This window comes from Macrobrachium nipponense, chromosome 27 (genome assembly GCF_015104395.2).
Source record: "Macrobrachium nipponense isolate FS-2020 chromosome 27, ASM1510439v2, whole genome shotgun sequence".
Classification (NCBI taxonomy): Eukaryota; Metazoa; Arthropoda; class Malacostraca; order Decapoda; family Palaemonidae; genus Macrobrachium; species Macrobrachium nipponense.
In genome coordinates this window covers 27,379,806-27,396,419 of record NC_087216.1, presented here as the reverse complement: position 1 = coordinate 27,396,419, position 16,614 = coordinate 27,379,806, and the positions used below count along the sequence as shown (strand labels likewise).

The following is a 16,614-nucleotide window of genomic DNA, read 5'->3' as shown; positions in this document are numbered from 1 at the left end:
CAATTCTCCAAACTCACACATCAGCAACTCCACGGACTTCTGCACTCACATTTCAAACTCGAATGTTATCATAAGTAAAAAAAAAAAGAAAAAATCGTAATGACCCCAAGGAAAAAAAAAGTATCACATAACACGCCCAGACCCAAAAATGTTCTCTCAAGCTCTGATATCTAAACAACCCACAAAATCAGTAAAAATCTCCAATGTTTAACAGCAAAAACCCCTTTACTGCTCATACAATTAATTACAATGAGACTTAATGTCAAACTCCCATTTACGTAAGTAACAACCCCGAAAAATTACATCTCCCGTCCAAAAAGAAATGCTTTTTAAGCTCAATCCCCAATTACATCTCTCATAGGAAAAGGAAGTTAAAAAAATAAAGATAACCACAAGTAGATTTCCCCAATCACATAATACATAATACATGTATAATATGCATAACCCCCCGCATTTTTCCCAAGAAATGCCCCATATAAAGTTACAGAATTTCTCGACATCGCAACTTTATCGACTGGACATGTCCAGAAAGCAAACTCTTACCCATGCGCTCTCGTGAAATGCTATTGTCAACATTTCCAGATATTGCGAAAATTCTGATCAATCACCACCAGAGGAAAAGGAACAGCACAGCGCTTGTCAGCAGAAAATCCGCCTGCGGACGTGTGCTCAAACAGCAGCACAAAAAATGTCTAGTCAGACACACAAGTTTGGAAAACTCATGATTCTACAGAAAAAGGTCTAACTGACACATTTCACAAAATTAACTCCAGGATATGACCAATGTGTTCAAAGACTGTCTCGAAGACTTAACTCTCAACATGACACAGCCCAATTATATGCCTCCAGAATAATACACTTGTGAACATAAAAAATGCACACACCTCCATAGGACCACAATGCAGTAATGCCACTCGCCTCTAAATAGTCACGAAACCAAAAAGAAAGAACCACAGAAATCTTCTCTTTGCTCGAAAAGACAAAACTCCCACAACCACAAAAAAGAGGGTCACCCGCCAAAGATTAATTCCACCTCCATACATAAATATGTGACATCATATTAATAAGAACACCACTCCGGTTATAAAAATATTTCCTCCATTTGGTTAAAAACCACATCCATATATTCCCTCTTATTTCTCTGATAGCCATATGTTAATAAAAAACCACCACTCCAGGAATAAAGAATAATCACCTCTATTTCGGCAAATAAAAAATATTTACCTCTATTTCCCCAATACTCCGTGTGGAATAAAACAAGGCTCCAAAAAATATATCTCCAAAAAGGAATATAAAAAAAATGAAATCCTATCTCCCCCAAAAAATGTGCACTCAAAGCATCTAACTCACACACTCACAAATATTGCCCCATATATCTTCTCAAAAATGTGTCTCCATTTGCAACAAAGACGGCTGCAAAATAACTGAACTAAACATAGCTCTCATAACCATCGGCAAATATCAAAATGGCCAAAAATATATCTCCAATATATTATATCTTAAATTATAACTCCAAAACAATATATCTCAATTCTCCAGAGAATAACTCAATGTTATAGTCAAAAACTATAAAACTCTCTCCATTTTGCATAACTGCTAAAAAAGGGCAAAAACTCGGCAAATAAAAACTGTCTAGAAAATTCTAGAAAAAATCACCAATGTGCCACAACTCATTATAACAGAACTCCAAATTCAAAGTGTCTAAGTCAAGACTTCTCCATATGCACTACGACATAGGCCACTAGAAAACTTAACCAAGTTTCCTATCTCTCACAAAGTTATCACAAATACAACAAATGTATTGTGCAAGAAAACTCACAATTTCTGGAACACAAATATCCAGAGAAAAAATGTAGTGCCATCACGTATGCATTCAAAACAGTGCAAGAATTCTCCCATATATTTCTCTACAGCATCAAATAGCAGAAACACAAACACGTTCCCGAACAATGACTCTAAGTCACGAACTGAGATAATATTCACACTAACTGGAGAGAAAAAATAAATTCAAATTCACCCATGATAAAAAAATGAGAAAAGAAAAATCAACGGCATTGTTAACTATCTCTCGTGACTCGCGTATGTCAAGCAATTATCTGCTGAACTCATAAAAAAAGGAAAAAAACTAAAATAATGTGTTGTTAGTTCCTCCCAAATTCAAAAAAGATCTCACCACCCTTGATCACATTACAGCACCCACGTATTAGTATAAAAAAAATCAGTATCAGAAATATCATTATCAGCAAAACCACTAGTATTAGCATAAAAAACATCACCAATGTTAATGCTTATCCATTCTCCAAAATTCAGCAAAAGTTCAGCAAGATTCAACACAACTCACCAAGATTCAGCCAGATTCATCAAGATTCAGCAAAACTCATCGCTCGTGAATGACCGAAATATTCTCCAAAGTTACAAAAACTCAACAAATAATTAAGACAAGACTTCTCCCATTAATTAATTGTAATAATTCTCCATGAATAATTATCTGTAATAATTATAAAATAATCTCCCATGAAATATCTCAAATCTCTCGTTAGACAAGTCTCCCGCAATGATAATTATACTTAAGCAACCCTCCCGTGACACATCTCATACAATAATAATTATTAATAATAATAATAATTCTCCATAGCAATAATTCTCTTGCAAAAATCTCAAGTAAGGGTAAATTCAAATTGCATACACCAGTAATGCTGAAACCCATGATATCAATCAACACAGATGCAACAACAATCATCGGCATCGGGCATTACCATACACCACCACTCGGCACCATTTTCCAAGTAATCCCTCCAACACAATAAAAAAAATAATAATAATCTGTGTATCCTGTGCATGTCAACTACCATTTTCTCTTCATTCACGAGAAAGAAAAATCTCTTTTTATTTCCTTTTCTCTTCATCCAAGAGAAAAAAAATATCTTTTCTAAAAACAAAAAAAAACTCTACGGGCATTTCACTTCATCAACTAATCAATCAGCTGATGTCCTGGCATTGAAAAAATCACTTTCAAGGGCAAATTCGTCTCTCGACACCCCGACAATTAAAAAAAAGGAAGGAGGAGTTCACCCACACTGAGAAAAAAAAGTTTCACCCTCCCGTTAAAACAACCCCCTTGAACGGTGTCTGAGTGACCCCGCAAAGTATACACTAGTACCCATCTCCTTGCAATATCCCCGAGGCAGGCCAGTAGTACCCTCCTCATGCACTATCACCCGAGGCAGGCCATACTCCCCTTGCAATACCCTCTTAGGTATGCAGTACCCGCCATGCAATGCCTTCCTGCGCCGGTTAGCAGAAATCTGCTGAGCCCGTAAAATTCAGTGGCCGCTTTGTCTCCAAGCTAAATATGCTATCCAAGCACAGTTTGCATGCATGAAAAAACATCTTTATACACCCTTATATTGAACAAAGACGAATGTGTCTATTCTAAACACGCACCAATAAAGAAAACATGTCACCTCTGCTACTATGGGGAAAAAGAAAAATTTTTTTTGACCTCTTAAACCAGTCTCAAAAAAAAACCCCAGGATAAAAAAAAACACGCAGTAACACTTACATGTTCTAAATAAGAGAAAACTACCCCGGAATCTGCGTAGAATACGTAAATCTCGTCGGCACAATGCAAACGCGCTCGGCAAGAAGACACCTGGCAAACACTCACTCACAAACCAGACTGAGTTACTCTCACGCCCTGGAGGATCTCGGTACGGGCAAATTTGATGACTCTAATAGAACTTCTTTCCTCAGCCCACATCCCACGGATGAATATTTCTCTACCCCTTTCACTTAGCAACTGAGATCTAACAATCCCCTCCATATTTAACTGGTCACCTATCTCTTCATTGGCGTTCCCAGGCATAAAAAAAAACTTTTATACTGCTTTTTCACCGCCTGCCACCAGCTGTAATGAGGAGATCATCCTCATTATTCATTTGGTAAACGTGTAACTCCGAGCGTCAGGCATACACAGTCTCTCTAAACAACCAACGGCTCGCGACCTTCTCTCTTTCTCTCCTCTCTCTCTCCCAAGCGACGCTCTCTCTCTCTCTCTCTGTCTCTCTCTCCTCTCTCTCCTCTCTCGTCTCTCTCTCTCTCTCTCTCCTCTCCCTCTCCTCTTCCTTCTCTTCTCTCTCTCTCTCTCTCTCTCTAAAACAGCGATACCTCTCTCTCTCTCTTCACCTCTTTCTCTCCACTCTAACAGGTAACCAAAATGAGAGAGTTGCATTATAAAATAAACATTTATTAACAACGAAAAACAGCAAAACAATTAGGTCTCACAGACTAACTTAATTCAAGTTACCCCACTATCAAAATGTCTAAACAGTAAATAGTCACCAAAATGTCTATTATCGATTGGGACTCCCTCGGTCCCCCCATAGTTCCTTGCCAGAACCGTCTGTTTCAAAGACATAAGAACACCCCGTAAGTACACACACAAGTTTAACAATCAGAGATTAAAGATTGAATATTCCCACAAAAATGTCAAATAGATAACAAGCCACTCTTTGGCTAAAACAGTTCAAAACTCACCCAAGCAGCCGGAACATTTCAAGCACTATATTACAAACACTTTCGGAGAGCACCACGACATCTTGTCTTTCTTCCAAAGACGCCTCTAAGCCAAATCTCCCATAGACTTGTGTATCATACATTAGGAATAGAAGAAGCGCACACGCACATACGAATGCACATTTCGTTAGCACCTCATATTACTGGCTGCAGCCAGTTTCCCAAAGGCACTTTGAGAAGAGTTCATGAACTGAGTACATTGACTTGTCTTTCTATGCAGTTTTATCTCACGCACCCACAGAAACCCATTGATCAGCTTTTCTCAGGTCGTTGCTTCTCCGCAATCCAATAGGTCACAGCGAACATATTGGCAATATATCATTAATCATAACCCTAGGCCTTACATATATATATATATATATATGCAAACATGCAAGAATATGTGTATAATATACATATACAAATATACATATTCTTTCTGATACATAAAGCAAGCCTTACGAGTCGAGCACTGACAACCTGACTTGGTAATTCACAAATCCAGGGACTTTAAATATGCATGCAGGGCCAGAGGATTACGCTGGATGAACCCTCGATAATCTGATGGGTGCAAAGTGTCAGCCGGAGGTCGATTGATTGATTTCTATCTATCAGGCGTCGTAAGTACTCAAGTGTAGGGAATTTTTATTTTTTTTAATCAGTTTGTATGACAATAAATTGTCTGTCCTTTCTTGGGAAATCTATCATGTTGACCCAAAAAGTGAAATATGTTCTTGGGAGTTAGTCGAGATATATATATATATATATATATATATATATATATATATATATATATATATATGTGTGTGTGTGTGTGTATATATATATATATATTATATATATATATATATAGATATATATAATATATATATATATATATGATATATATATATAATGTGTCCAAATTTATGTTTGAGTAGATATTATATGCATTAGATATTATATATATATATATATATATATATATATATATATATATATATATATATATATATATATATGATATAGTATATACATACATAGATATATAATATATATATATATATATATATATATATATATATATATATATATATATATATATATATATATATCTTTCCGAGTCCATACGACCATACGGCACTAGTTTAAATAAAATAGACAGACAGTCCATACTCTTACCTCTCGTTGCTGGTTATCCTTCTGCAAACGGAATCAAGCTAAAAATTCAAGCTGGGCTAATGAATCCTCATAGATACAAAAATATACTTTTTATTTCCCAAAGTAGCTAAACATGATATGGAACAAAATGAATAAAAATGACGTAAATAAAAGAACTAAGTCTGACCCTCAAAAGACCATAAACTGTCATTCTACTCTCCTGAATTAGATCAAGTAATTATCCCTTAAATCTCACAGTCTGATTAGTTATGCATTTAAATAGTCAAGTCTTTTTAGAAAACCCATTCTCTTGTATAATGCCATGAACCCATCTTTGTGCTGGGTGCGCCCTCGAGTCCTGCCCCAAAAGTGTTCTATACCTCGACACCGATAATCACATAAGTGTTTCACGAACACCTTTGTCGAATAGTTGTAGACCCAGGCTGAGCACGTGAGCCATCTCGAAACAATTCAGCACGCGCCATTATTCAGCGTCTGCGACCCTCGTACCTCGTAAGTGTATCCAACATCCCCTCGTCGTCAAGGAAATATCCCGTGACTTCCATGCAAGTGTGTCTCGCACCCGCCTCGTAGAAGATTGTAGACTCCTGATTTGTCCCAGAACATATCCTGAGACGATCCACCGACGACATCTCATTCATTGCAAAGGCCATTCATAGCATCGCCACTCAAGTGTAGACTCGACCTCTGGTACTGTAGAACCAAGCCGTTTCCGACGTCACCATCACGTGAAGTTGGGAATTCTCTATATTCATTGTGTCCGTATTTAAAAAGTCTACATGATCATAAAATAACTAAAGTCTTGCTTTACCACACAAATCTGTCATTAACTAATATCCCCAATCTCATAGTCAATTATTAAAAATTCCTCACTAAACAAAATATGATTTTTACCCACTGAATCCTCACAAGTAATCCTATATCTGACAAACATACTATTAAAAAAACCATAATGTCTAACAGGAAAACCCCTGTACTGTTTATATAATTAACCTCCATGAAATATAATGCCGAATACCCCTTCTATCTAACTCATTTACCCCGATAAATTATACCTCCTGTCTATAATAGAAATGCTACGTAAAGCTTAACCCTGATTATGAACATCCCTCATAGGAAAAGAAAAATAAATAATAATAACAACAATAACTGAACTTTCCCCATTACAAAACGTACACAGAAAAAAGAACATATATATAATCCAACGCTTTCCCCCATAAATGCAGTATGTATCGTTATGGAATTTGCTACCGCAACATATCTCATCGACCGACATCTCCATGGAATGTCATAATCAACATCTCTGAAAACAGTGCAAATCTCCGAGTAATCAACTCTGAAAGGAAAAATCAGCAACCGGACTCATCACAGCATTATCAACATTAATCCACCTGTGAATACCTCATGTGCTCGAATTGCACTATGGATTTGTCTAGTCAGACTTGCAACCTCAGAAATCGTTATTCTCCAAATAGCCCAAAAATTCTATACTGACACTATATAACCACATTCCACAAAATTATCCCCAGGATATCACCAAAGGTACCCAAAAATTGTCCTTGAAAAAATAACTTATCCATGATACTACCACAAGTATATAAAGTTGCATAACCACCTCATCAGAATATAAACCACTAAAAACCACAATTCACCCATTATATACTGCCAAATATAACTACTGGTGAAATAAAATACAACTTCTTCACAGAAACCCATAAAACCACAATAACCCCCTCTTGGCTCGTAAAAGCTCAGATCACTGCCAAAAAAATATAACTACAAAAAAAATCCACCGCCAAAGATTATAGCCACAAAAAAAACTCAGCCCCAAAAATCCACCACCCAAAAAACCACAAACATTCAGCCCCACTAAACCCATACACACAGGAACCACCACGAGTTTATCATAATAGTTCTCAGCTTAACAGAAATTTGCCATATTTTCAAACCGATTTTCCATGTAAAATATTTACCTCTGAATCTTACGCCAAAACGCTGCAGTTTGCTCCTAAGAAGAAAAATAGAAGAAGAAATGAAAGAGATAAAAAACCATTAAACATTTCACCATCAATTTGCAAAAACCAGAAAAAAATGCAACTGCGCGACATTATATTAATTACCACAACCAACTCTTTTCAGTTTTGATATGTGTTAATTTCGACCGACCTGTTTTTTTCCTCTAAGACTACAAATCTGTTTCCAATCTTTTCCTCAATGACTCTAAAAGGACCCTCATATTTCGGACCCAATTTGTAGTTTAGCTCATTTCTCACGCTGAGTTTTAGAAATACCTTGTCTCCGACATTGATCTTAGGATCAGATGTTTTGCTATTACTTCTCTCTACCATCTCTCGAGTCATGGCCTCGAGATTGCGGCTTAGACAAGCATGTCTCTCTCTCGCTGTAGAAATCAATGATTCGATTGTATTCTCCCCATGATGAAGTGTATAGTTAACAGATCGAATGTGCCTCGTGCTGGGCAACCAAACAAAGCTTCTAATGGAGACATTTTAATGGAATCACTAACCATAGTGTTAATACTATGTCTAACAATTTCAATATATCTGTCCCAGTTTTTATCATTACCACCTACAGTCTTCCTGAGAGCTTCGAGCACTTTCCTGTTTGCTCGTTCACACAACCCATTAGCTTCAGGTCTGTATGGAATACCTGTTACTTTCTGTATCCCCATGGCTTCCGCTAAACATTCTAAAGTTTTGTTTACAAAGTTTCTGCCATTGTCGGTCAATAAAACCTCGGGTGAGCCATATCTACAAATGATACCATTGAAAAATGCTATAGCTACTTCTTCAGCTGTTTTATGCTTAAGTGGAAAAATTTCTACTATCCTTGTAAGTTCATCTCTTATTACTAACAAGTACTTATTCGCATATCTAGACTCACAAAAATTTCCTAGGATATCCATATGTATTCTCTGAAAAGCTCTACTTTGTATCGGATATGACCCTAATTTGCATGAAGTTATCCTTGCAGGTTTGCATGCATTGCATACTGTACAGTTTTTCACAAAATTTTCCACATCCTTTCCCATGTTTTTCCAAATGTATTTAGCACACACCCCATTATATGTTTTTTCTATCCCCAAGTGCGGACTACCGAACCTGCAATGTACTGTATCCAAAACCACTGGAATTAGGACTTTCGGAATTACAATCTGTGTTGTATCTCCTTTACTTTCACTAGTTCTTAATTTAATTTTCCTGACCAATTGATTACCTTCTAACTCTAAACCCAAAAAAGGTGACTTAAAACGTTTCCTGACTAATTTCCCTCTAAGAAATGCTTTTGCGTCTGCCAAAATTTCATTTTCATCCTGCTTTTGCTCTATGAGACCCATATCCCATTGTATAGACTCGCTATTGACTAGCGCAACTTGAAATCCTTTCGTGTCATAAAAACTTCTACTAAGGGCGTCCGCTACTACATTTAATTTGCCTTCTATATATTTGAACTTTGCATCGAAATCTCTGATAGTTAGAAACCATCGAGCTCTTTTAGTTAACAATTCGGGCTCATTAAAAAGATCTAATAATGGCTTGTGGTCTTTAAGGACTTCTACTTTATTCCCCATCAGTAGCATTTTAAAATGAACCAAACTTGATACTATTGCAAAGGCTTCTTTATCTATGGTAGCTGTTGATCTCTCATTGCTGCCATTTGTCCTGAACTTCCTGCTATAAAAGGCTATAGGAATGAATTTCCCAACAAACTTTTGCATAAGGCAAGCTTCTATACCCTCCTGACTGGCATCAGTCACTAATGTGAATGGTTTGCCGAAATCTGGAAACTTCAGAACGGGGGTTATTCATTAACGCGTCCTTAAGCTTTTGAAAACTCTCAGACTGGGGTTTCCCCCATTGAAATTGAACATCTTCCCGCATTATATCTGTTAGGGGAGCTGCTATGTTAGAAAACCCTTTCACAAACCTCCGGAAGAAACCGGCGATCCCCAAGAATGACTTAATTTCTTTCTTTGATCTCGGGGTGCGAAAATTCGCTATTGCTTTGACTTTATCGTCATTTACTCTAACCCCTTCCTTGCATATGACATGGCCTAGATATGTGATTTGCTTTTTCAAGAATGAACACTTAGCTAGCTTAATTTTCAACCCTGCTAATCTAAGCCTCCTAAGTACTTCTGTAAGCACTTCCAAGTGTTGCACGATCGTGTCTGTTGCGACTAAAATATCATCCATATATACAAAAACATTTTTACCCAATAACCCGTGCAAAACTGTATTTACCAACCGGTAAAAGTCATCGGACTGCCTTATAAACCGAACGGCATTCGCGTAAATTCATAGTGTCGCTTGGGCACTGAAAAAGCTGTATATTCCTTACTACTCTCACTAAGAGGGACCTGCAGAAAACCCTGCGCTAATTCAATTGAGCTATAAATATTTTGCCCCCCGATTTCTACAAAAACATCTGGTATGCACGCGACTGGATAACGGTCAGGGATTGTCTTTTCATTTAAACAACTAAAATCGACGCATACGCGGACAGAACCGTCCTTCTTAGGCACTGCTAACAAGGGAAAGTTGTATGGAGACACACTAGGCCTAATGATTCCTTCTTCTTCCCATTTATTGACCTCTTTCTCTGCCTGTTCTCTGATTTTGAAAGGTATGTGGTATGCAGGAATACAAATAGGTTTTGTGCCATTCTCTAAGCTTACCTTATGTTCTAGCACATTAGTCAATCCCAGTTTATCACCTTGTAAAGCTACTTTATCCCCAAATTCTGCCAAGAGCTCGCTTACCACTTCAACATGCTCACTATAATCCGCATTAGCCAGATGTTCTCTAAATATTCGTTTCCTTGATTGCATTTCTGCCTCTGAAAACTCAGATTTCCCTTATACGATAGCCACTGAGTCACTGTCACTACTCCAATCTTGGAGATCCAATACATATGTATTCCTTTGGTATTTCCTAACTGTATCATTACAGTTCAATAATTCTAACCATGTAACACCAGTGTTTGATACACTGTTCACTGATGCCGAGCTAATAATCCCTCTTAGCTTCTTGCTATAGGTTAAATCTTTTTATCAAAACTATCCACTATTGCATCCGGTACGTCGTGCAACAGCATCGCAAAATGGATCAGTTTATGTAAATTGTCAATTGAGACACTACCCCCTTTAACCCACTTAGAGGTTTTCAATTTTTCTATCCATTCTCCGGGTCTCCGGGTAAGTCAAAAAGTTTTGAGTTATGCTCGATGAGGCTAGTTGTGCCCTTCTGTATTTTATATAATCCTCTTAGATCTCTCACCATATCCCCGTGTTCTTTTGAGCCATAAGCTACTCTTAAAAATGCTTGCAAATCAGCCCATGTCTGACATTTTGCATATTGAAAACTCCTGCAACAGTAGGAAAGATCACCCTTATTGAAATCTAACAAAGCTTTCGCCTCTCTGAATTCCTCTACATCGTCTGTTATCCCTTTTGCACTTAAATAATTATTTACACCTTCAATAAAAATTTGTACTGGCTGTGAAAGAACCCCATCCACCTCTCCACGAAATGGACTCACTCACTAACATTCGTAATGCGATGAAGCAGAGTCTGCGTACCACCTGCGTCAGCCATTTTGCTCTCTTTACAAAAGCTCTTGTACTTTATGACCTTCCCCAACCTCAATAACATTAATGTATTTATACACACAAAAATCCCAGTCCAAAAAAATTAATACCAAACATCACCCAATAAAAGATAAAGAAAAAAATGTACCGCACTCAGTAAATCACCATATGAACAGCTCTTAATATTAAATACAAGGTTGTGCTGGGAACAAAAAAAAACAAAAAAAAACAGGGAGAAGACAACAAAAAAAAGTTCGAGAGAAAAACCGCTTTGTTCAGCAAACCATCCGCCTGCTTGCCTCTCTCTCTCTCTCTCTCTCTCTCTCTCTCTCTCTCTCTCTCTCTCTCTCAGACACTCACCACCTGACTCTCTCTCTCTCTCTCTCTCTCTCTCTCCAAAAGGGCGTAACTCGCGTAACTCACAATCCTCAAATATCCCCGCTTATGTTGCCACAAAAACCACCAATGTCTGCCGAATCTCAAGGGACATCAAAAATAAAAACAGACTTTTGAGCAAATTAATCACCAATAAAAAGAAAAAAAAGAAAGGAAACAATGAAATTACACTCACATCTTCATATGACTGGAGCCCAAACTTGTATACCCATTGCAATTGCGCGCAACTTATTCGCCACACCCAATAAACACTTTAATATGCCAAAAATTACACTTTAATTTTCCGAAACTCCGAAACACAAGTTCACACAAAGTGTTGCCTAAAGACACTGGCTCTGGTGTAGAGAGAGACAACCCCGAACCCTGAGAGTGCTGAGACCCTTAACTCAGCAATAACCTGAGTTGCCTGTGACATAATTACAACCCTTTTCCCCCAAAAAAATATGCCTAATCCAGCTCTAGTCTCTTCGGAAGCGTACCTACGGCCTATAAAAAGATTTTTACCCGCTGCCACCACCTCTTGCCGAGTCTATACGACCATACGACACTAGTTTAAATAAAATAGACAAACAGGCAATACTCTTACCTCTCATTGCTGGTTATCCTTCTGCAAACGGAATCAAGCTAAAAATACAAGCGTGGCTAATGAATCCTCATAGATACAAAGATATACTTTTTATTTCCCAAACTAGCTAAACATGATATGGAACAAAATGGATAAAAATGGCGTATAAAAGAACTAAGTCTGACCCTCAAAAGACCGTAAACTGTCATTCTACTCTCCTGAATTAGATCAAGTAACTATCCTTTAAATCTCACACTCTGATTAGTTATGCATTTAAATAGTCAAGTCTTTTTAGAAAACCCATTCTCTTGTATAATGCCATGAACCCATCCTTTGCGATGGGTGCGCCCTCGAGTCCTCCTCCAAAAGTGTTCTATACCCCCACACCGATAATCAGAGAGTGTCACCTTCTCTAGGACCTCGGACTATTGGGCCCCATACATTACACGCACGAACACACACATATACGGTCACACCTTTTGGAACGGCATAGCAACCGAGTGCCGTGCCCAGTCATGTGACCTCCTGAAGGGGTCGACAAGCCCATACCGCATAGTCATTGCGATTCCTGAACTGTTTCTTTCATTTCAAGCATTCTTCCGAGGAATCAAGTGATTGTCTCTTAAGCCCTCCTGTCACTAAGCAGAGAAAGCTGAGATTTAACGATTCACTTGCCACAACCCTGCTTTTTTTTTTTGAAAGATTTATTATATATATATATATATATATTATTATATATATATATATATATTATATATATATAATATAATAATATATATAGAGAGAGAGAGAGAGAGTAGAGAGAAGGATGTAGAGAGACACCACCTTTTGAGCAAGAGAGAGAGAGAGATGACGAGAGAGAGAGATGAGAGAGAGAGAGAGAGAGAGAGAGAGAGAGAGAGACTAACAAGAGCACCTTTCCTTCCCTTCACCTTCCCTGCCTCAGATGGGTCAGCTAGCTGCCTGCGGATCACGAGCATAGGCGTCCCGCGGACGGTCCTCAGCGGTGACAAGGTTCACCTGACCTGCTCCTTCGACCTCCTGGAGGACGACCTCTACTCCTTGACCTGGTGGAAGGACGACAAGATGTTCTTCAACTACGTCCCCAGGAACCTCAAGGCCAAGTCTGTCTACGAGACTCCTGGGATCACGGTGGATGTTAGTGCTGGCTTTGTTTGTTGTTGTTTTTTGTTGTTGTTGTTTATTTATTCATTTATGTATTCATCCCCCTTATTAATTGTTTGTCTTTATCTATTTATCTATCTATTTCCTTATTTATTTATGTATTTATTCTCCTGTTTATATGTTTATCTTTCTCTTTATCTATTTATTCATTTATTTATTTATTTATGTATTCATCCCCCTTATTAATTGTTTGTCTTTCTCTTTATCTACTTATTTATTTATTTATTTATTTATTTATTTACTCATTTATGTATTCATCCCCCTTATTAATTGTGTTTCTTCCTCTTTATCTATTTATTTATTCATTTATGTATTTATCCCCCCTGTTTATTTGTTTGTCTTTCTCTTTATTTATATGTTTATTTATTTACTTATCTATTCAACTTTCTGTTTATTTCTTTGTCAGTCCTTATTTATTTATTTATTTATTTACAGGTCTGTCTATTTATTGGCTCATTTATCTGTCCATTTATTTGTATATTTGTCTTGTCTGTCTTTTAATTGATTTACTTATTCGTCTGTCTCTCTGCTTATTTATTTACCTTTCTCTCTATTTATTTATTTATTTGTCTGTCTATTTATTTATTTATTTCTTTGCTTGTATATCTATTCGTTTATTTATCTCTCTGTCTTTATTTATGTAGTTTAGTATTTATTTAATGATGTATTAATTATTTATTTATTTTTTCTTTGTCTAATATCTATTTATTTATTTATTTATTTATTTATTTATTTATTTGTTTATTTTTTTAATTTTAGCTTTTATTTATTTAATCATGCTCTTGTACCTTCAAACGCATAAATTTATGTATGTCGAGGCCCTTCGTAAATTTAAGCCACTATTTTTTATCGAGTCAAATTCCTTCATTAAATTGTATTCTAACTTTGTAGGTCTCAAACTAAACTATGTATATATATACATATAATATATATATAATAGATATATATATATATAATATATATATATATATATATATATATATATTTAATGGTCTTCGATAAACTGGGAGGAATCAATATTCAATAAAAAGGAGGAGTAAAAAATTCATTGCATTTTAATGAAGGCGGAATAATAATATCGAGGCAGACCTTCTCCGCCTGCCGCTTCTTCAGAGAGAGAGAGAGAGAGAGAGAGGAGAGAGAGAGAGAGAGAGAGAGAGAGAGAGAGAGAGAGAGAGAGAGTTGTTTAATTTCCAATAAATATTAATTCTTTATTGATATATTAAGACCACTGACGTAAATCTATATAATAATTGTCTTTGTCGTATGTGTAACTAGTAATATATTAAGTTTATGTCATGAATTGATCGTTTGAATTGAATTGGTGAGATATCAAATAAATCTGGAGGTATTAATTCTTTACTGATATGTCAAACTACTGACGTAAATATGCGAGTCTTTGTGGTATGTGGTACGCGTAATGAGTGATATATTCTAGTTTATGTCATGAATTGCTTATTTGAATTTTATTATTAAAATGTTGAGTAAATCTCGAGATACTAAGTTCTTAATAATCAATAAGGCGACTAACGTATTATTATAATAATCATCTTTGCTGTATGTGTAATAACTAATATATTTTAGATTATGTCATGAATTAGCCTAATGGTTAGTAAGGTATTATTGAATGGATTCCCATTTAAATTTTACTGAAGAACATTTCACTTTTCACTCATATAGTGTGACATCTCTTATTCCTTGATAACAAACACCTGGTACCTCACCTGTCACTAGATCATACGCTACAACTGCAATGAAATTAGTACTTAGCTTCTGAGGTCGTTCTCAGTATTCTCTGATATTTAGTGCCTGTTATAGGCCCATAGCAGAGTCAGTGAACCAGTAATCTACAGTTGACAGCATTTACATAGGTATTGAAGATTTTGCGTGCAGATTAGAATATCATATTTAGTTTTTTGTGGTTTATGATGATTACTTGATTTTAGGAAGGTTATTTCTGTTAATTTGACTCTCCTCTCCAGTTACTTATCATGAAAATGGTTTCACATTAAGGAAGATTCGGCCTTTTCAGTTACAAGAAGGTTTTACGTATCGATTGTAGCCTCCTCTCCCATTTTTCTAATAAAAATGATTCTACATTACAGGAAGAATTTACCAATCCATTTCAACCTTCTGTTTACTTATTCACGATGACTATGTTACCCCAGGTATATAATAGACCTTTCTGTTTACTTATTCACGATGAACCAGTGACTACGTTACCCCAGTTAATCAACATTTCTTGTTTACTTATTCACGATGATCAATGGCTACGTTACCCCAGGTAACGTTTTCGTCGTTCACTCTGACTTCGACTCTTCATCAGTCTCGAGTCCTCGAGGACTCATGTTTGCATTTTTTTTTTTTTCAGGAAACTCTCTCGACGCTACATGAGGTCCTCTTGTCCCGAGTGGATCACAGGGCTTCAGGAAAACTCCGATGCGAGATTTTGTCCGAAACTTTTGAGCAGGACACGATGGAGGCGAACATGACGGTTATTGGTGAGAAGAGATTTAGCATTCTTCATTATTTTCTTCCAGAGTTGAGTCTATTACATGCTATGTTCAGGTAACCTCAATTCATGATAGCAGACTAGAAGTATTGTGCATCAGGTGTAAGTATCAGACAGAAACTATGGAGGCTTATGAAAATGACAACACTACTGAGTTTGAGAGACAGAGAGAGTTACAACAAGTTACAAGGATTAGGATGCCTCAAAGACTTTTTAGTCCATCCTAAGAGGAGACATCGTGTTCTCACTTATCTCTAGGAGCAGGATTTAATGTTCATTCACGGTGTCCTAATGATTTTGTCTAGCTTTCTTTTAAACTCTTCCACGTTGTTGTTGTTTACAACTTCTTGTTGGAAGAGAGAGACCCGGAGAAGAGAGGGGGGGGAGTGGTAGGAGTTGTTTACACTTGCTTGTGGAGAGAGGAGGAGAGAGAGGAGAAGAAGAGAGAGAGAGCGAGAGAGAGAGAGAAGAGGGGGGGGAGGAGAGATTGTCCAGCCTTGACTGCCAAAAACTGGTTCGCCATTTCAACAGGACCTAGTTCCAGTTGTACTGAGATTTCGTACACAAGATAGAGAGTAGGATAAAAAGGCATTCTTAGAGAGAGAGAGAGAGAGAGAGAGAGAGAGAGAGA

General features: G+C 36.8%; 1 protein-coding gene across 2 annotated transcripts in view; it reads left to right on the top strand.

The window, feature by feature from the left end:
* The window catches only part of LOC135200971 (uncharacterized), a 113,595-nt gene that overhangs the window by 81,008 nt on the left and 15,973 nt on the right, over positions 1-16,614 (top strand). For both annotated transcript variants that reach the window (XM_064229751.1, XM_064229750.1), the window contains exons 4-5: positions 13,233-13,444; positions 15,843-15,972. In XM_064229751.1, coding sequence (XP_064085821.1) covers positions 13,233-13,444; positions 15,843-15,972 — 342 coding nt within the window. The remainder of the gene's footprint in view (positions 1-13,232; positions 13,445-15,842; positions 15,973-16,614) is intronic.